General features: G+C 40.6%; 1 protein-coding gene across 35 annotated transcripts in view; it reads right to left on the bottom strand.

Annotated features, from left to right (window-relative positions):
• Positions 1-1,938: 1,938 nt before the first annotated feature.
• Positions 1,939-21,488, bottom strand: part of ST7L (suppression of tumorigenicity 7 like) — a 96,054-nt gene continuing 76,504 nt past the window's right edge. For 18 of the 35 annotated variants that reach the window (XM_034933665.3, XM_063606354.1, XM_008963038.6 and 15 more), the window contains 2 exons: positions 20,337-20,476; positions 3,289-4,516 (listed from right to left, as the gene is read on the bottom strand). In XM_034933665.3, the coding sequence (XP_034789556.2) occupies positions 4,418-4,516; positions 20,337-20,476 (239 nt within the window). In that variant the 3' untranslated portion in view covers positions 3,289-4,417. Of the gene's footprint in view, positions 4,517-5,751; positions 20,477-21,488 lie in introns of those variants that run through there. The other 17 variants (XM_063606362.1, XM_063606380.1, XM_055102743.2 and 14 more) reach the window with 4 other exon arrangements.

Below are 21,488 nucleotides of genomic sequence, written 5' to 3'. Positions count from 1 at the left end.
AGTGATACACAGCTTAGAAGGCAGCCTTCCTCCACTTACTCAACAAATCTTTATTTAGTGACTCTCCAAGTCCTAGTGATTATTATTATTGTTCACTCCACATTTGGCTTAATGGGTAATGCTATTACCCATTGCCTAACTAGGTTTGCAATAATGGAATCTCCAGAGATAGCAGGCTTAGTAAGCTGGAGGTAGGACATGAAGTCCCCCAAAACTTGATGTCCTATTTTTATGTGAGTTGGACAGTGGTTATCTTTTGCCTGTTGATATCTTAAAGCAGCAGAGTGGTATAGAAATTTGCGGTTACGACAGACCCGGGTTAAAAATCACAGCTGTGCCATTTGCTTTTGATATTTTGAGCAAGGTAGCTAAATTTTCTGAGCTTCTATTTTCTCATCTGTAAAATGAGGATACGTACCTGTTCTTTTTTTTCTTTCTTTTTATTTCTTTTAGAGATAGGGTCTCGCTTTGTTGCCCAGGCTGGAGTGCACTGGCATGATCATGGCTCACTGCAGCCTCAAATTCCCAGGCTCAAGCAATCCTCCCACCTCAGCCTCCCCATTAGCTGGGACTACAGGGCCATGCCATCATGCCCAGCTAATTTAAACATAGTTTTCAGAGATGGAGCTCACTATGTTGCCCAGGCTGGTCTTGAATTCTTGGTCTCAAGCAATCCTCCCACTGCAGCCTTCCAAAGTGCTGGGCATACAAGCGCAAGCCACTGTGCCCAGCTGTCAGACGCTGAGTTTTAATTATGCACCAAACTCCAGCCCGCAGATCCTCTTCACCAAAGCCCCTGGCTGGTCTAGCCCATCATGACTTCTCTAGGAACAGTCCTTCTTTAGGACTATAAAGTATTAACAAAAGTCTGTAGATTAAGGAGCCTGCATAAAGAATTCTGGATACAGGCCCCTGTCTTTCCAAAGTTCCTCTCCAATATCCCTTGGGGTCCTCATATGTTTTTGAAGCAGCTTCACTCTGCACAGGCAGCAGGAGGTTGGGGGAGCCATAGCTCTGGGCCACGGGGGCAGATTTATTTGGATGATAGGACTAATATTTGTGTAACCTGCTGAGACCTGTGTGGGAGAGTTTAGGGTGGTTTTTCTTTTGGTGAGGGGATTTGCTCTGGTTTCACATCCATTAACACAAAACATGAGCTAGTCAGGGCCCTTGTGGTCTGCGGTAAGGGGATGCCTGTGGAGAAATGGGCCTGAGTGAGTCAGGCCAAGAGAATGTCTTCCTTCAGAATGGAGTCAACTGGATAACTGATGAGCCAATGGCGGGATTAAGGAGGGGGAAATGGGAGGGGAAGAGAACAGCTGACATCTTGAGGAAAGCTTTGGGGTAGTGGAGAGGTAAGGGGGTCATGGTCAGTCTGAACTCAACAATAGGGCTGAATGAATTTACCAAAGGAAGCTGCCTTATATTATATGCCAGGCTGCTGGGGAAAGCCTCAGGTCCTGGCCAGCCCCTGTTCTCACAAGAACATGCAGGTTACCACATAAATAATGGCATATGCCTTCCATAGGAGGTCAACCTGACTTAAATCTACCTATACCCTACTATCTATTCTTTGGTTTTTGGTTCTCATCCCTGTGGAAGGAAATGGGCCTCTTCTGGCATCTCATGCTACTCTGTGCTTTTCCTTGGGCTCCAAATTCTAGCTCATAAAGATGCAAGTTTTGCAATTTCCTATAAATGGTTAAGAAAAGAGCAAGCTATCCAGAGAGTGAGAATTTTGAAAAGAGAGGTGGATAAGTGAGAGAAATGATGTCCATTTGAGCCCCACCACAGAGGTTATGTGGTCCCAAAAGGAATGATGGCCAAGCAATTAATTTTTCCTCCTAGTTCTTAGCTTGCTTCTGCATTGATTGGCTTTACACAACTGGCATTTAGTCTGCATTACACAAATAGACACTAATTTATTTGGAACAAGCAGCAAAATGAGAACTTTATTTGGTGCAGTCAGGGCTCCATTTAGTTCCCTCACTCTGCTTCTAATCACCCCTTCTCCCAGCCCTCTTCTATTTGATAGAGGTCTGTCCCTCAGATCAGCAATGTCTTAGCCCCTCTCCTCTCTTCCATTCCTTCCTGTTGGTACTCATTTCTTCTAACTTTTAATAAACATTTAGGTATAATACATTACAGTAAGTGCTATTTAGATACAAACTTAAAACATACTATATATTTTAAGGATCTAAGAATCCTTTAGAGAAGGCACATGACTGAAGTACCTCAGCTGCGCAGGCTGTAGCCAGTTTTTCTAATGTAAAAGTAAGAATGCCAGCCTTAACCTAGCCCTGCAGATAAAAGCTAACTTTTATTAATACCAGCCCTGAATAATGGCACTAATCCACACTCTTCCTTAGAGTGATGCTGGAAAAATAAAATCAGGGGCTTCAGATTAAAAAAAAAACAAAAAACAAAAAACAAAAACAAACATTGCCTGGCCCTGAGGGTCTGTTTGCAAAACTTCTTGTAGATCTAATTTCTGAACACTCACTGCTTCATTTCTATTCCTCCTGTTGCAGGGAGTAATTTCTTCTCCTTTGTCTCACTTCCCTCATCAAGAACACCAACCAGTAAGTCTTTGCCAAATTCTCAGACCCACTCAGGACACGAGTCTCTACATGGCTTAACAGAAGAGAGATAATTAGGATTTTTTTTTCCTCAGTCTTTCTGAGGTTTTTATTTAAATGCACTCAGTGGTCATAGGGCAGAAGCTCAAGCTAGCTGGGGCAAAGGGAGGACGCCAGGGAGAGTATGTTTCTCATCCCTGGGAGGCATTCAGCCTAGCTCCTGCAGCCAAATTACAGCACCAGAGAACAATGTGATGCATTCCTGGGCAGGTCGGTGGGACCCTGGGCGCCTGGGCCTTGTGGAGAGAGGTGCCAGACACAGAGTTCTCCGTAAGCAATCCTGCAGAGCCGCCCCCTGGGTGCAGAAATGAAATACGGGAGAGCTTCACATTACACAGAGACCTGTAGCTCACACCTGGTTATTGATGGCCTTGGTGGAGGCCTCTGCCCCGACCCTCCACTTGGGAACTGCCTGCTACTACGGGGGTTGGGCATCTTTGAAGCAATGTTGGATAACAAGAAATAGATGCTTCCTTTTCACTCTTTGCCCTCCCTGTCAGCCTGAGCACAACCATGAGGTTACACACACACACACAGAGGTGTACATATATGGACACATAGAGAACTTCTCTCAGGCTGCATAGGAGTTCTGCTCATCCTCCTCTCCCCAACAATTAAAAAAAAAAGCAATTAGATTTCGATCCAGTACTTCAAAAAGGATACCAATAGGGTCTGGCTTTAATCAAGGAATATCTACAAAGTTACATTACCAACCTGCAGGCAACTCTTTGGTTTGGGGACCAGAACTCCTCTGGTGGGTGGTTGGGGGAAGGATGCAGGAAGGGCATGGTGAGGAGAGATCAGTGGTGAAGAATTACCATCAAAGCAGAGTGGCTGAGACTGTACAAGTTCGCAAGGCTGGTTCATGCCAGAGATAGTGAGATGTGCACCCTATGTGCTGAGAATGATGGAGCAGTCTCCTATGACTGCATGGGGTATAACTGCCAAGCCTACTGCTCATGACCTGTGGTTGTTTTTAACTCTTAACTGGGTTAGAAAACTGGAGAGCTTTGGATTCCAGGGATGATCTCCATAAGAGAGAAGCACTGGAAAAGACCAAGTGGTGGCTTTATTAGGGTAAATATATCACAGTTGCTACAGTGAATTGAGCTTTCTCAGAAGCTATTATTTTCTTTGGGTGATTGGCAGGTATAGGGCAATAGCCAGTGGGGTGTCAGTAATATGCCCTGTCCCTGACCTCAAAGGTAAAGGGATAGAAAAGAGAGGGCGTTGACGAACTCATTTTCCCACCTCCCACTCATGGCTTATATTATCTCTGAGCATCTCGGTGGCTATTCCTCATTTACTTAAGATGTTTTAGTCATTCTGGATTTGCAAATGCAAGGCAAGCATTCTCCCACTGGCCTCCTAACGGTTAACTATCCTGGCTTAAAATTTTCCTTTGCTCACTTCCATTCTATGAGTATATCGATGGAGCAGCTGGACATTAGAGTTCTTTCTCTTTGACCAAAGGAGCCAAAATGCGGTGACTTTACTTCACCCAACAGACCCTGTAAGTAGCCCTGGCCAAACAGAAAGGCTAAGCTGAATGAAGAAAAAAGGAAGACAATTTCATCTACAGTTGTCCTTTTTGACAGCTTCCAAGGGGGGTTTCCCTAGGAATAACAATATTCATAAGAAGCTTTTTCATATGCAAAATGCTTTAGCATATATGTAATCCTCACAACAACCCTGTGAGGTAGGGGTTACTGTCACTTTACAGATGCTGTTCAGAAAAATTTGGTGATTTGTCCAAGGTCACATGAACAGTGCGTGGCTCAGCCAGAACTCAAACCTAGGTCTTCTGACTTCAAATCCTGTGTATTCTCCTCAAAGCCTGAGGATGCCCAGGGTTGGGGGCACCAGAGTCCCAGCACCTTCAAAACAGAAATCGATACAAAATGTTCAAGCCCTGTAGGAGTCCCAGGACAGCCAAGAGAGTATATCTGAGCACAGTTTACAAAGGAACAGCCTAGGCCCTCCTGAATCTTATCAACCAATGGCTCTTTTGCCATTTCTGCCACTATTACCACCAGTACCATGTGACCACTATACAACGTATTCCACATTTAAACAACTCTGGCTCCTAATTCTACTCCTTTTTTCCCCTTCAGATTAACATTAAAAATTTTATCTAGTCCTTTTGAAATTATGCTAAATGTATAGACACAGTAGAAGTAGTCATGACAGAAAATTATTAAGGCTTTGAAAATATGTATCAGAGGCCGGGTGCAGTGGCTCATGCCTGTAATCCCAGCACTTTGGGAGGCCGAGGTGGGGCAGATCACGAGGTCAGGAGATTGAGACCATCCTGGCTAACACGGTGAAACCCTGTCTCTACTAAAAATACAAAAAAATTAGCCGGGCCTGGTGGCGGGCGCCTGTAGTCCCAGCTACTGGGGAGGCTGAGGCAGGAGAATGGCGTGAACCCAGGAGGCAGAGCTTGCAGTGAGCCAAGATGCACCACTGCACTCCAGCCTGGGAGACAGAGCGAGACTCCGTCACAAAAAAAAAAAAAAAAAAGAAGGTATGTATTAGAATTTTCTTTGAGATTTCACTCCTTTTAAAAATGATGTCAACTCCTGGGTTAGGAAAGCAAGATCAGGGAATAAGTGTCCTAAGAAACTCCCATCCCAAGCCAGACAGATGCCTACGCGTGGCCTGGCAAAGGTCCTGGGATCTCAAGCTGATGCAAGCAATTTGTGTACACCAAGGCAAGGGGTCTCAATCCTGCAGAGAAACCCCTGTGAGATGAGGCAGACAGCAGATTTTCACTTGATCAAACACTTGCTGCTCTCAACCCCTCTTTGTTTTCCCATCCAAAATCTGGACCTCTGTTTAGGCGCAAGACAGTGAGTAAGAGCAGCTCCAAAAGATGACGTATGCAAGGGGAACTCTTCTGTTCAATCCTGTAATGTTTTCTGTTAGAGACAGCATAGGCTACCTATCCCACTCCTGCACCCCAACTGTTAAGACAGAAGGGAAAAGTACAATGTTCATCAATCATAGCTCTGGGATGCTGCAGCTCCCTGACCTGGGCCCCTACTTGAGCTAGGAGAAGAACACCTCATGAAAACAGTCTACCTATAGTCAGGACTTCCCCAAGGCAGACTTTATTTTTTGGTCCATCGATCTTGGCTCTCACTGTTCTCCCTGCTTCCCACCCCCAACTGCCTCTGCATGTGGGCTCAGAAGTCATCATCTAAAGAATTCCATTGCTCACCTCCTGCATAGCAGCACAGCCCCATGAGGCCACACACCAGATGGAGGGGATAAAAGTACGAGGTCATGGCTTCTTGCAAGAGGCTTTTTCTTAAACTAACCCTGACTCCTGGAAAAGAGGCAGAGCAGGAGAGTGTTGAATGAGCTGCTGATGACAGCAGCTTCATAGGTCTTGTGTATAAAGGAAGGAAAAAGCTAACTTGGCTTTCCGTGGAAATTTACCTACTCCCATTTTCAGGTCTACTCCTGGTCTCACATCTACTTCTTGAAGGTGTCTAAGTAGAATGCAGAGATTGTCAAGCTAGAGGGTTAACTCCTTCCCAATTGTAGGGATCTATTCAGCAGGCTGCCACACACATGCTGAGGTGGAGGCCAACCCTGAACACATGCGCTGCTTCTTTAGGAATGTAACTATGAAGTAAAAGGAAACAGTAAGGAAGGTGAACTGGAACTCTGGGGAAACTGAAAAGGTCATCAATAGGCCTTCAAAATATTTGTGTGTAATAAGTAGACACAAGAGGCTGGAGGAAGATGATCATTCCTAGAATAATTATGCTTACTGGGTGACAATATACAGAAGCAACAATTACAATAAAATGAAACAGTTTAATGGACTAGGAAGCAGAAGTCTGAGAATAAAGGAATTAGGTTAATGAGATTAAGCAGAGATGGCATTCCACAGGAGGTGACTTTTGAGTTGAATTTTTAAAAGATAGCTTTATGTGTTTTATGAACTGACTGAGGGCAGTCAGAAGAAGGCATTCTAAATAGAGGGAACTGGTATGTGCTGAAACTTAGAAGCAGGAATGTACAAGCAATATATAAGGAATTTCAAGCAAGTACACATTATATACACTGGGGAATACAGAGAAATTAGAATGCTGAGATCAGGGCTTAAATAATGTGAGGTGACTGTGTGCACCTAGACTGTCAAATGGTTCAGCATCCCCTATAGAGCCACATAGTATCTTGATTTATGTCAGTAAACATCAGGGCACCTATGGAAAAGCACAAGGATGAGTCCATTTGTTACAGACCCAGGGACTAACAGAGATCTACACTGTAAAGTTCAACAAAATGCTACATATCATTAACTACAGCTCCTTATCATTTGAGATTCTGGGCTAAGTAAGAGATATCAAATATCCTATCCAGTACTGTGATACATTAATGTAGGCTTACAGGCCCAGAACCTGGCATAAATCAAGCCAAACCCTTAAGAAATTAGAATGTGAAAAGAAAATAATTTAAAATAGAAAATACATGCTTCTTTTCCTCACTCCCAAACTTAAAACTTGACTGGTCCTACATATTCTACTTGGTATATTGAATTTTTGCAGCTAGCAGATTTATCGTATCTGAGGCCATAGTGAATAGAAGAGCTGCAAAAGAGCTTTAGAGACTGCAAAACCAGCTCACTAATAAATGAGGAACTTTATTCTAATTTACTACCAGGGGCTGAAGTAGCAGCCAAAGAAGGAGACAAATTCTAACTTCATGATCTCTAGTTAGGTGTCTATTTTCCTGCATTTGCTAAAGGTAAAAATCGCTACTTATGGGGCTTTTGTCATACTTCTTAACCAAACTTCCCTAACTTCTGAGGATAAAAACCATAAGGGCAATCTTATTCTTCCAAAGCAGTTCCCTGGTGCCACTTTCAGAAACAGAGTATTGAACTATGGGTCTGACCCAGTGTGGCACTGAGTGTGTGTTTGTGTGTTTGTGTGTGTGTGTACACTGAATAAGCCAAAACGTGTGCCATATTCTAGGTTTCTGCTTTACTTAACTGGCAAAATTTGGTGCTGTAAGGGAGGCAGCCACAAAACCAGTGATAGCATTTGTTAGTATCATCTTAGTTCTCTTCCCTCCCCTAGGTAGTTTATAAAGGGTGATTTCTGAAACCCTTCACAAAAGAAAAGCTCAAGGGTTTACATTCAACTGTGACAGCACTATGAATTCATTAAGAAGCATGTTTCAGGTTGCACTGTAATTTCCCTATGTAATACAAACCCATGGAATCTGACATAAGCTGATTGCTCATGCTGGTTGTTTTATTTACATTTCTGAATGGAAAGGATTTCAATACTCATAAAATATCTAACTGGCTTATTTTTCATCTGTTCTCCCAGAGAAGCTATTATAAGATAGGCATAGAGACAGAAGTCTCAACTTGTATAACTGGTTAAGCAACCAGGGAAATGTTATTGCTCAAAATGCAATTTTACAAAATTCAATATGGAACTTGAGGCCAAAAAAACAGAAGGTTACTCTCAATGCCATCCAAAAGATAAAAGTTAAAAAAAAAAAAAAAAGGTAACTATGCTCATTATTTTCAACCAAGTTCTATGGAGGTGGTACCTTCACAGGAGCTCAGTGGAACTGGGGTTTACTTACATCTTTTTTCTGGGAACCTAATGTTAGCAGACACAGTTGCTAGTTTGAACAGGAATGCAGATGAATGGATGAAAGTGGGCTCCCTACCACCCAGAAATATGAATGTGCCTCCTTACCAATATGCTACAAATCAGACCTCTGAATTAGAAGATGCCATCATGCAACTAACTTACTATCTGGAGATGTGTATTTTGTTAACCTAGGCAAAGAATAACAATTTCTGCTTATTCCAGTAAGTGTGACAAGCTCAGAGAAGTGACAAGCTAGAGAAGTAATAATTACCAATAAAGTAAATTCCAAAGCCGAATCCCCAGTTTTCTGCCTCCAAGTTGTTGTTCAAATAGTTTATCTTCCTTTCTTCTACTGCAACACTAGTTTAATCAGTACATTCTACAACTCTCTAGTATTATTATAATGTTTGCATGAGTAGTTTAGAATTTAGCCTTGGGCCTGCTCTTCTACCATTTTACCATATTTACTGATTACATTTTACCATATTTTACCATATTTACTGATTACATGCCTAATTTGTATAAACTCAAGGAGAGGTTCTGTGCCTTTTTGTTTGTTTTTTGAGATGGATTCTCGCTCTGTCACTAGGGCTGGAGTGCAGTGGCGTGATCTTGGCTCACTGCAACCTTCGCCTCCCAGGTTCAAGCAATTCTCCTGCCTCAGCCTCCTGAGTAGCTGGGATTACAGGCGCCTGCCACCACACCAGGCTAATTTTTGTGTTTTTAGTAGAGACAAGGTTTCACCATGTTGGCCAGGCTGGTCTCAAACTCCTGACCTCAGATGATCTACCCACCTCGGCCTCCCAAAGTGTTGGGATTACAGGAGTGAGCCACCGCACCCAGCCTCTGTGCCTATTTTAAAACATATATCCCAAAGTCATATCCCCAGTGATCCAGCTAGTCTGTTACTTTAATGGGACAGCTCAATAAAGATAGGAAATATTTTTTCAGTTACTTAAAGATAAAATAATACTGGTGGTTCTCCCTGTAAAGAGGTAGAATTGCCAAAAAATGCAGAATTGATCAGCAAAACCCAGCTATAAAGAAAGGGCAAAAGGAACTTTATTTTAGTGCCTTATCCCAATATCCTTTTATTTAGTTTTTTGATTAACATGATGTGTGCCTATTTTCAGAATCAGTGACTGCCAGCTGCAGCTCTTGACATTATCAAGTGAGCTCTGGAAAATTCTGGGTAGCTCTTTCCTATTCTCTCACATGCCCAAAGAACTAAGTAATTTTGGTCCTAACTCCTACTATTCTATTCTTCTTCACATGAAATCACATTGTTTCATATTGAAAACCAGGATGGCTATTAGTTCTTATTAATCTGTCATTATTAGGAATGAGAGGATATAAAAGAGGTATATAAAATGTATGAGTGTAGAGCTTTTGTCTAAGGCAATTACTCTGTGAATCTGAGGTGAGACATTTCTTAAATTTTGAATTGTGAAGCTCTCCATTTTTTGATAAATTATATTCATATAAACATTATAATAAATACCACTGCTTACAAAAAGATGAATTCCAGCTGCTGGGTATAAAGATGAAAGTACTCCACATCACATATTTGGAAAAGAATAAAGATATCTCTTTCTATATGTTCTTGCTTGACCTAACCAAATAAATTCTTCTGAAAGGAAGCATAATCTATTAGTCTAGATTGACCTTTTGGGTCACTATATCTTACGGGAGCCATGTGAAAATAACTCACCATTCCCTTCCAGTCAAATAAATGAATATTCAAGGATGAACTCATCTATTGTGGCAATAGCTTCCACCTTATACTAATACATCTTCATGCCCATCTCAAACCCCCTACCACTAGACTATGAGTTACTTATGAACAGGGATTATATTTTATACTTCATAGGTACCCAATGAATTTGAAATGCAAAGACCTGTTATATGTTATAGAACAATCATTACCATATTTTAGCATGTTATAGAACAATTAAAACCATGTTTTAATTTGCTGAGGCTCTTTACAAATCTAAACTTTGAAAACAAATCAAGACAGGCCCTACTGGAGTCCTTCCATTCAATAAGCCAACATTCAAAGAAGACTCTTTTCAGGTTATCCAGGACTCTCTGAACTGCATGTTCTACTGCAGTTTTTGTTTTTTGTTTTTTAAAGGTGGTATTACAAGAGCTAAAATTCACCAAGGGCAAATTAGTAAGAAAAGTCTTCACAGCTAGGGCTTAGCCAAATTAGAATCCCTGGGCTCGCAATAAGGGCTAAACCCCTAAAGGGATCAGAGTCTAATAAATAAAAAACATCCAGCTGAATTTTATCAGAGGGCAAAGTTTCAACTTTGAGTGCCCCAGCAACCAAGGATGAATTATGCATAAGATTAGTAAAGTGCCTTCGTCCACACCCTAGACAGAGAACATTTTTCTATCTCACTGTGACTGAAGGAAAACCAGCAATGTATTTGCCTGCCAAGAACAGCTGTGGCTGTACTCTTGATAGGAGTCTAACAACACTGTTGGATTAAAATTTAATTGTAAAGCTGCTGCTACCTGGGAGTAAAAGCATGAGCTCTGGCTTCAGAAAGAAACTGGGACTGCAGCACATTGAATAAATGAAGACGAGAGCTGGCATGTTCCTAACAAAGAGTGTGGGAATGTGCTCCCTTCTCCAACTGTCCCCTAAGCTGCATCTTTCTCTGTCACATTGGTCATCTGCAAGGATGTTTAAAGGAAACATAGCCCTTTTCTACACTTTGAACAGTTTTATTTCTAGAATGCTTGAAATTACAGAGTGAGGTCAGAAGGTGATTATGTGATCTGCATTCTCTGAATATCCTACTCTTAATTTTGTTAAGTATTATTGAATCCCAAATAATTTCTCTCCTTGAAGCTGGCTACTGTCAAGACAGACCTAAGACAATCTTAATGTTATTACAGAACAAAGATAATTTTATGATTTCCTCAAATTCAGATAGAACACCCAATTAAAACCCAATATTTTATTGAGGCCTCATGAGCATTAAGGAACACACCCAAGTTTCCTACCTATTGATACAATTACTAGAAGTACCTCTGCTACCTAAAATTCCTACTTTAGGGAAAAAACTTATAGGTTATGATATTTTAGACCAAAAGTTTATTATGTTCAGTTTATCTTTCCCCTACAATCCTTCACAAACTTGCCCTTTGATTTTGAAAGAAGACTGATATTGAAACATAAGGTATACATTTATACTTCATATTAAAACTTTAAAAAAGTAACTTGAGAGTCAAATTCCCTCTGAATCATTACAAATCAGGGCTTACTGTTTCTTTAGTATTATTGTACATTTTAAGCACTTAGAGAGGCTGAAGTCCTTTATGCAGTAACGTTTGAGTATGCAATGTAAATGACCAAGCGGCATTCTTTCTTAAGTAGCTAACTAGCAAGAGGAATGACATTGGAATGAATCAGTTTGAAAAAAAAGCATATGTGCGTTATTTTATTTATTTATTTATTTTGAGATGGAGTCTCGCTCTGTTGCCAGGCTGGAGTGCAGTGGCATGATCCTGGTTCACGGCAATCTTGGCCTCCTGGGTTCAAGTGATTCTCCTGCCTCAGCCTCCCAAGTAGCTGGGACTACAGGCGCGCCACCACGCCCAGCCAATTTTTGTATTTTTAGTAGAGACGCGGTTTCACCATATTGGCCAGGATCGTCTTGATCTCTTGACTCATGATCCACCTGCCTTGGCCTCCCAAAGTGCTGGGATTACAGGCGTGAACCACCACGCTCGGCTGAGTTCTTTATTTTTAAGTAATTAATTTATGTATATATGTATGTATGTACCTATTTATTTAAGACAAGGTCTTGCTCTGTGTCCCAGGCTGGAATGTGGTGTTGCTATCATGGCTTACCATAACCTCCAACTCCTGGGCTCAGATGATTCTCCTGTCTCCGCCTTCTAAGTAGCTGAAACTACAGGGGTGCGCCACCATGCCTGGCTAATTTGTTTTTATTTTTACTTTTAATTTTTATGAGCTCTTACTACTATAATTACTACTGTAATTGCCCAGGCTGGTCTCGAACTCCTGGGCTCAAGCAATCCTCCCACCTCAGCCTCCCAAAGTGCTGGGATTACAGGTGTCAGCCACCATGCACAGCTTTCATTCTTTATTTTAAAGCATTGGAGTTCATCAAACAGACTTAAACTGTGAAGAGTACTCCCAGGCAGCTTATTTGCCCACTGATACTTGTCTTTGCAGTAAACATTTCTCCAACCTAAGCACCCTTTTTATTTTTCTGACAATCCACATCAGCATCTTCATTTAAAACTCTTCTCCAAATTTAACTCTTTTAGGAAAGTTTCTCTAGCAAGCCACTGGATATCACCACTCTGTCATTCTCTATTCCCTCAGCATTACTATCTCTGGTATGAAATTTATTCTTTTGTACTCATTTCAGTGTAAGTTATGAAGTGATATATTATTGAAATCAAAAGTATGTATCATGACTAAAAGTAATAAGCTATCTTATCAATTGTGTAATTTTAGGCACATCACTTAACTTTGATGACTCAAACTTTACATCTATAATGTTCCCATGGTTTCGGTAAGTCTATGTTCCAATGGCTCCAGTAAGAATAAATGAGGATATAAGTATAATCTCTTTTAAAAAATGAAGCACTAACTGAAGTCTGAGTTACTCTTGGTTTAGAATTGTAATATATTATGTAGTCTCACTAATTTAGTTCATTTGATTGGTAGGGGAAGGGATCCAAACTCCACCAAGAAAAAAGCTAAAAACTATTCCTCAATATTATAATTTTCTTCTGTACCCCATGATTCTCCCAATTTAGAGGACTATGCTGGGTCTGCAAGATAGAGATGTTTTCTGAAACAAAGATCAGTGTTTCCTACTGTGAATTATAATATCACTAGGAGAATGGGTTTCGAATGAGTGATTTATATCACTATCTAAGCACAGCTCTTCTAAAAACTGCTAAGCACTCCATGTGTCCCAAGTGCTAATGATTAAGCAATAAATATATCAGTAGCAGTTAGTGACATGATGTCCTAAATTTTAGCAATGAGATTTTCACTTTGAGGGGGAAAAAAGATGATTAAACATATGTGAAACAAATTCTGGGAGAGCTTCTGTGAACCTCATACTTGACAGGCACATGTTAATGGGAAAAAAGGATACTTTCTACCAACTTTAAAACTGAATTAAACCCTGGGGAAGGGATATACACATGCGTTAAACGGTATATTGTTGGCTGGGCGCAGTGGCTCACACCTGTAATCCCAGCACTTTGGGAGGCCCAGGTGGGTGGATCACTTGAGTTCAGTAGTTCAAGACTAGCCTGGCCAACATGGTGAAACCCTGTCTCTACCAAAAATACAAAAATTAGCCAGGCATGGTGGTACATATTGTAGTCCCAACTACTTGGGAGGCTGAGGTGGGCATATGGTTTGAGCCAGGAAGGTGGAGATTGCAGTGAGCCCAGATGGTGCCACTGCACTCCATCCTGGGCAACAGAGGCAGACTCTGTCTCCAAATAATAATAATAATAATAAGAAGAAGAAGAAGAAGAAGTACATTGACATGGCTGGGCACGGTGGCTCAAGCCTGTAATCCCAGCATTTTGGTAGGCCGGTGTGGACAGATTGCTTGAGCTCAGGAGTTGGAGACCAGCCTGGGCAACAAAGTGAGACCCCATCTCTATAACAAATTTTTAAAAATTAGCCTAGCATGGAGGCACATACTTGTAGTCCCAGCTACTCGGGAGGCTGAGGTGGGAGGATCACTTGAGCCCAGGTTGCAGTGAGCCGAGATGGCACCACTGCACTCCTGCCTGGGTGAGAGAGTGAGACTCTGTCTCAAAAAAAAAAAAAAGTACATTTTCCTAACTTTTATTATTTTCTTTCCCCCTTAGAAGAGCTCAGTGCTTAGAAAATCTGGATGAATAATAATACCAGCAATTTCACAAATTTCTTAGTTTGGTTCTTTTTGAAGCAGAAAAACAAGGATGAAACATGAGAAATACCCTTCTAGGAGGTAGAGAACGTCTTTTCTCTTGATCCAAAATCCCAGTTAGTAAAGAAAATTAAAATTGAATATGCCAGACTGCCCAAATAAAGACTTTAGATGCACCAACAATGGAACAAATATGTAAACATTTAAAAATTTTGACCTGTCACACAATAGGTTTATTTTATTATCTGTATTATCTCTGGGAAACAACTCAGATTTATAACTGTGGAAATAGCATGGTTATAGAATATTTTACAGAAATGTAAGTTTAGTTACATTTCAAAATGTTTTTAAAACTGTATCAGTTCTTACGAACTAAAAAAGTCTCATAGCTTTGAAAGTAATCCATTTTCAAACAAAGTGAAGAAATTTATTTTAATCATTAATTTAATTTCTGAATGTGGCCCTAGGAATTTAATAAAGAAGTATACAACTATCATGTCACAGGTTATAATAATGGAAAACTCAGAACCTTTAAAAAAACATATATTTTTCAATTGGTATACATTAATATATAGTTATAATTGTTTATTAACTCCCCCGGTTCTGAAGATCAATTTTTTCCCTGAAAAAAATGGTAAGAATAGTGGACAAATCTTCCCAAAAGTTTTGTTCACTTTTCAGTAAAAGACACTTGGCATTTATATCTGCTTATTCTTTTAAAAATGTAATTTGGGAAGAAAAATTTTAATTATTTTTGAGAAGGGACTAAAGAAACCCCAGTGAGACATTCTGTAGAGAGGTTCTTTGTTAGTGTAACATCTGACCTTCTATATCTTTGGAAATCATGCAACTTGGCTAATGTAGTCCTTAAAGAATTAATCAAGCAGATTGTAAGGCCCTAGTTACAGTGGAGCCAGCCAATTATGAGTTGCTCAGAAATTCATCATTGGCATGTCCAACCACATTTTCCCACATAAAGATTAGTAGAAATATGTGGAAACAAAGCCCATTCCCACCGCAGCACAGCTACAATATGCGTTCAGTAAAACAAACTTCAACAAAGTTTTGCTGTACTAAAACAGACAATTTATTTGGGAATCTCTGATTCCTACCTTTACCTGCAACACCCTTTTCTGCCAAAATTGCAAAGACTACCCTGTTTAGTTAAAACCCAACTAGGGACTTTTTTTTTTTTTGAGATGGAGTCTCACTCTGTTACCCAGGCTGGAGTGCAGCGACGCGATCTCGGCTCACTGCAACTTCCGCCTTCTAGGTTCAAGCAATTCTCCTGCCTCAGCCTCCCAAGTAGCTGGGATTACAGGCAAGTACCACCACGCCCAGCTAATTTTTTTTGTATTTTTAGTAGAGACGGGGTTTCACCATGTTGGCCAGGCTGGTCTCTAACTCCTGACCTCAAGTGATCCGCAGGCCTCAGCCTTCCAAAGTGCTGAGATTACAGGCGTGAGCCACCATGACTGGCCCCAATTAGAGACTTTAATATTTAAACACACTTCTGAATTCAAAACACTAAAGTCACATACCACAAGTCTGAGTTTATCAGTAAGTTAGTGAAACCCCCAAGACCATCTTTAAGTCTTTTCACTGTTGTGATAATACCTTCCCAAGCCTTGCTAAGAAGAACACTTTTCTTGCAAGAGAAATGAAAGGGGCCAGAGTAGAAGATTGGTTCTCTAAGGAGAGGGCAGTGCTGCTGTTAAATAAAGAAGCTCCTTTCAGATAAGCAGAATCAGATTCCAGTTCAGTTGGTTTGCTGGCTACCCTTACTTTGAACTCTCATATTTAATCCAGCAGGCTTCAAAGCAGGTGAGAAAATGACCTACCACTTAAAAGCAATTTTTCCTTTTTCAGGAATTCTGGCCTTAGAGAATATCAGCTCTGATATAAGCACATTCCACATCTCCAGGGATTTATGCAACACTTTTTCATTGCTCTGTGTCTAATGTCAGACTAGGTTTTCATCTCAGCCAGGAGAAAAATCAGGGGAAAAAAGTCCTAACTTGCTAAAAATGAAGTCTATTCCACATAGCCGTATACCATGCAAAAGAAGAGGCACTAAAACCATTAGCCATTCTAGTTCATTCCCTTTCATTTCTCTAAATCTGATGTACAGTGAGAATTATTTAAAATCAGTGTCCAGTGCCTGGCCTCACCATAACACAATTTTTTTAACAAATGCATTTTAAGAAATTCAAACTCAATTTGCTCTGGCATGTGAGCTATTATGAAAAGATATTAGATGAGAAAGAGACAATGGTAACAATAAAGAAATTTAGGAAATTTTTAAAAAGTCTGTCTTCTGAAATAGAACAAGTATGTCTCAAAGATTCTTCACCAATTTCTACTTTATTTGGCCATCAAATATCTGAATTAACTGGAAATGCTAACACAGACAGTTTGCAGCTTACCAACAGGTTCTGTTCTACACGGTAGTTTGCCAGTGCCTAGAACCTGAAACATTTCTTCACCTTCTACATTCATATACACATAATGTGCCAGAAGCATAGTATTACAGTATTTTTTTTGAGACGGAGTCTTGCTCTGTTGCCCAGGCTGCAGTGCAATAGTGAAATCATGGCTCACTGCAGCCTCCACCTCCCAGGCTCAAGCGATCCTCCCATTTTAGCCCCCTGAATAGCTGGGACCACAGGTGCACACCACCACGCCTGGCTGATTTTTTTGTATATTTGGAAGAGATGGGGTTTCACCATGTTACCCAGGCTGGTCATGAACTCCTGAGCTCAAGTGATCCGCCTGCCTTGGCCTCCCAAAGTGCTGGGATTACAAGCACGAGAGCCATTGCACCGGGCCTACTAATAGTGTTTTTAAAATTATACCCAATCACCATTTATACTACAGTTTCTATGGAAAAATGCATTTTGAGCTGACTGTTAGGACATATCTCCTTTAAACAAGAAGGGGGTAGGGTTTCCCACTACTGCACTTTGGTGATGATGATGACAATAAAGGTAGCAACAACAGCTAACACTCACCTAGTTTTTACTGTGGGTAGACATAGTCCTAACACTTGCATATTTTAAAGTCATTTAACACTCGCCAAAACCCATGAGAGGTAGTATTATTCTCATTTTACAACTAAGGGTAGAAAAGGTTAAGTAACTAACCCGAGGTTGTACAGCATTGTTTCAGGGCTAGAATTCAAAGCAAAGCAGCCTGCCTCCAGAATCTATTTCATAACGACTCTGCAATGCTGCCTCTTTTCCACCTTGACAAGGCAGCACTATCGAGCTGTTCTAAATTCCTCATATTGGGGGTAGAGTACAGCAAGTTTCTCCAGGCTTTAAATGTATATATAGGATCACCTGGGGATCTTGTTAAAATGTAGATTCTGATTCAGAAGGTCTGGAATGGTGCCTGAGGTTATGCATTTTTCATGAGCTCCTGGGTGATGGTGATGCTCCTACTGCATAGAGCAAACACTGTGAAGTGGTGAAGAAGTGTAATTTAAGCCTCTAGTTCCCTTGCTGTTTGTCTGTCTATAAAGGCATCTACACATTGTGTTTATAAGCTGGAAACTGGCCGGGTGCGGTGGCTCACGCCTGTAGTCCCAGCACTTTGGGAGGCCAAGGTGGGTTGATCACTTGAGGTCAGAAGTTCGAGACCAGCCTGGCCAACATGGCAAAACCCCATCTCTACTAAAAATACAAAAGTTAGCTGGGCGTTGTGGCACGTGCCTGTAGTCCCAGCTACGTGGGAGGCTGAGGCAGGAAAACTGCTTGAACCTAGAAGGCAGAGGTTGCAGTGAGCTGAGATCACACCATTGCACTCCAGTCTGGGTGACAGAGCGAGACTCTGTCTCAAAAAAAAAAAAAAAGAAAAGAAAAAGAAAAAGAAAAAGAAAAGAAAGCTGGAAACTGCCCATACCACAGTCATTTCCCATTAACTCTTAAATGGAACCTGCCTTTGGAAATCCTGCACAAATATTGGTTTGCAGGAACTTTCAGTAAATACTTAGCTTTTAGGGTTTTAAAATGTACATGTAAAGGCCACAGGGATAAAAATGTGGCTGTAAAAGTTTACCATTAGGCACATTCTTAACACTATATACCATCACCTATACAGATACCAAAATAAATGCTTGTTTATTATCCATCAACTAGAAAAGCAGTATATCAATAACTTTTGGTCTGAAAAAGAAGCTTCCATTTAAAATATGTAATTATTCATTCTCAGTCTCTACTAGAGGAGTGCTAAGGAACTTATGCTATGTAATCGTAAAGGTTCTTCTGGTGCCATTAGTGACTGCCTAGGTAAAGGCAGACACTATAAACATTAATTGTAGCTTGCACCCCATGGAAATATACTACTAACAGTTGGTATAGATCTATTCCAGATTCTAGATCTCCCTCCTTGCTCTATTTCACTTCCTTCCCACTCCACTTGCCTGAGACAAATCCAAGAATCATCTCTCCCATTGCTTGCCTGTGATCTCACATACACAGTTGCACATTTTCTTTCCAGCTATTAAATGGATGGAATTCTCTTTCTAGGCCATTTTTATTCCATGCCAGATTACATAGTAAGGTCATTTCAGTTTGAGATGCACTCACTCAACTATTAGCACTATTGCAAATAACAGTTATGAGTATGATCACTAAGTGTTCATTTTACACTGAAAAGAAATAGAATAGTCAGTTTCCAAACCAAATAGCTATACTCCCTGAACAACAGTGGAAAGTCATTCTTCTTGAAGTTTGACCCAGAATCAAGTGCAGACTCAGACTCCTAGGCCTACAGCCAGTGGCAACTTAACACATTATATGGTTGACCTTCAGGGAAAAAGGGAAACCACTGCTCTTACCACTGGTGCCAGAAAAAAGCCAACTAATCTTTAAGGCACAAAATAAACTATTCTTAAGGCAGAAAAAGAAACTGTGAGGAAACAAGTTAGAATGGAGGCATATAGAGAAAAATACAGAAAATACATTACCAAGTAAGGACTAGTTTTTCCATGGTTCTCAGTGTTTTTATTTTTGGGAATATAATTAATCAGCATTTTCTTTTTGGGTTTTAACTCCTACTACCTGGTAGAAATGCAAAGATGTACAAGAAAGATGCATTTTTAAAAAGGCTTGGAGACTTAAAGGCAATTATCTTTGCTAATTTTACTTTGAGCCAGTGACATTAATAAGTTCATATAGAAAAGTAAATAGTTGCTGGGCATGGCGGCTCATGCCTGTAATACCAGCACTTTGGGAGGCTGAGGCGGGCAGATCACTTGAGCCCAGGAGTTCAAGACCAGCCTGGGCAACATGGCAAAACCCTGCCTCTACAAAAAATACAAACATTAGCTGGGCATGGTGGCATGTGCCTATAGTCCCAGCTACTCGGGGGGCTGAGGCGGGAGGACTGTTGAACCCAGGAGGCGGAGGCTGCAGTGAGCTGAGATCGTACCACTGCACTCCAGCCTGGGTCACAGCGAGACCTTGTCTCAGAAAAAAAAAAAAAAAAGTAAATAGTGATGGGATACCCACTCTAGTATCAGTCCTCAAGTATTAACTGGTTCAGGAAATGGGGAAGTAGTTCAAAACTAAAGGGTAAAAATGAAAATAAAGAACTACACATGGTTCTATATCCAAGTCTGGGGAAGTAAGAACAAGCAGACACAATAACTTGGAGAACCTTTGAGACATAGGCACATTCTGTACCTAGGGACAAATGTCCCATCTGTTCCCCCGCCTTATGTACTTATTATCCATCCTAGTTGTGCTCTTGAGTTTAAAGTTCAACAAATCCTGAGAACTAATGATTTCATTTAAATGAAAAAAATCAAAGGGTTTGTTTACAAAATAGGGTATTTTTAAAAATACCAAAGATAGTAACAAATGCTGTTTATCACCAAAAGTGATCTATAAGAGCAAACTTTATAATGTTATATTGTTACAATCTTATATTGTATTCTTTAAACTTTTAAGCAACAGAAGTAGCTCAAATCACCAAAAATTTATGTTTGATGTATTTATGGCAGCAACTATATACAAATCAATTCCTTTAATTTACAACAAATATCTTCCATTGTTCAGCTGGGTTAGCACAGGCAGATCAGAGATGGTTTCTTGTGTGTTTTACAAATAATCTACACAAGTCCTTGAGATCATACTTACAGCTTTAGCAAAAATACCCATGATTTCAGGAAACTGGTGAGTGAGAATGGCTATCATTGCTGTAGAAGAGCAAAATCCTGCTGTGAAATGGATGAACAAAGGAAGCTCCTTTTTTGGGTAAACAGAAACATGATGAAAGGCTGCAATGGAGAATAGGTAAGAATCAATTTTATTTCAGAATAACATGTAAAAAAGTCTTAATCTTTTCAAATGAAATCTGTTTTTAAAAATTAAAAAGAAAAAAAATTTAAAAAGGAAAGTCTCTGGCTAAGCAAGGTAGAAGACAGTTATCCATTATTTATCCCAGCATCAACAGCATATCTAAATAGCCAGACAACTGTGCTGGGTGTGGGAACAGGATGGCATCATGGGAAAGAATATTGATTACAAAATCATGCTGAGGTGATTTTGAAAAAAAGCTTTGTCACTTATTAGCTATGTGATCTTGAATAAGTTGCTAAACCCTCTAGAAGTTGCTATGGAGAGTTGTAATGATAAACATTTTAAGTGCTTAATGTGAGTTGCAGCCACAGGTGGTGGTTCACATCTGTAATCCCAGCGCTTTGGGGGGCCAAAGAGGAGGATCGCTTAAAGCCAGGCATTCGACACTAACCTAAGCAAAATAGTGCTTAAAAATTTAAAAAAATTTTAAAAATTAGCCCAGCATGGTGGTGTGTGCCTGTAGGCCCAGCTACTCTGGAGGATGAGATGGGAAAATCACTGGAACCCAGGAGTTTGAGGCTGCAGTGAGCTATGATCATTCCACTGCACTCCAGCCTGGGTGACAGACCTGTCTCTAAATAAATAAATAAATAAATACATTTGAGTTGCTACTTTTTTTTTTTGAAGAAGAGTCTCGCTCTGTTGCCTAGGCTGGAGTGCAGTGACACGATCTCGGCTCACTGCAACCTCTGCCACCCAGGTTCAAGTGACTCTTGTGCCTTAGCCTCCCAAGTAGCTGGGATTACAGGCACAGGCCACTACGCCCAGCTACTTTTTTGTATTTTTAGTAGAGAGGGGTTTTGCCATGTTGGCCAGGCTGGTCTCAAACTCCTGGCCTAAAGTGATCCGTCCACCTCGGCCTCCCAAAGTGCTGGGATTACAGGTATAAGCCACCACACCTGGCCTTGAGTTGTTATTAATTATTGTTCT

This window comes from Pan paniscus, chromosome 1 (genome assembly GCF_029289425.2).
Source record: "Pan paniscus chromosome 1, NHGRI_mPanPan1-v2.0_pri, whole genome shotgun sequence".
Lineage (NCBI taxonomy): Eukaryota > Metazoa > Chordata > Mammalia > Primates > Hominidae > Pan > Pan paniscus.
The sequence above is the reverse complement of the archived record's forward strand: the minus strand, read 5'-3'. Positions and strand labels throughout refer to the sequence as shown.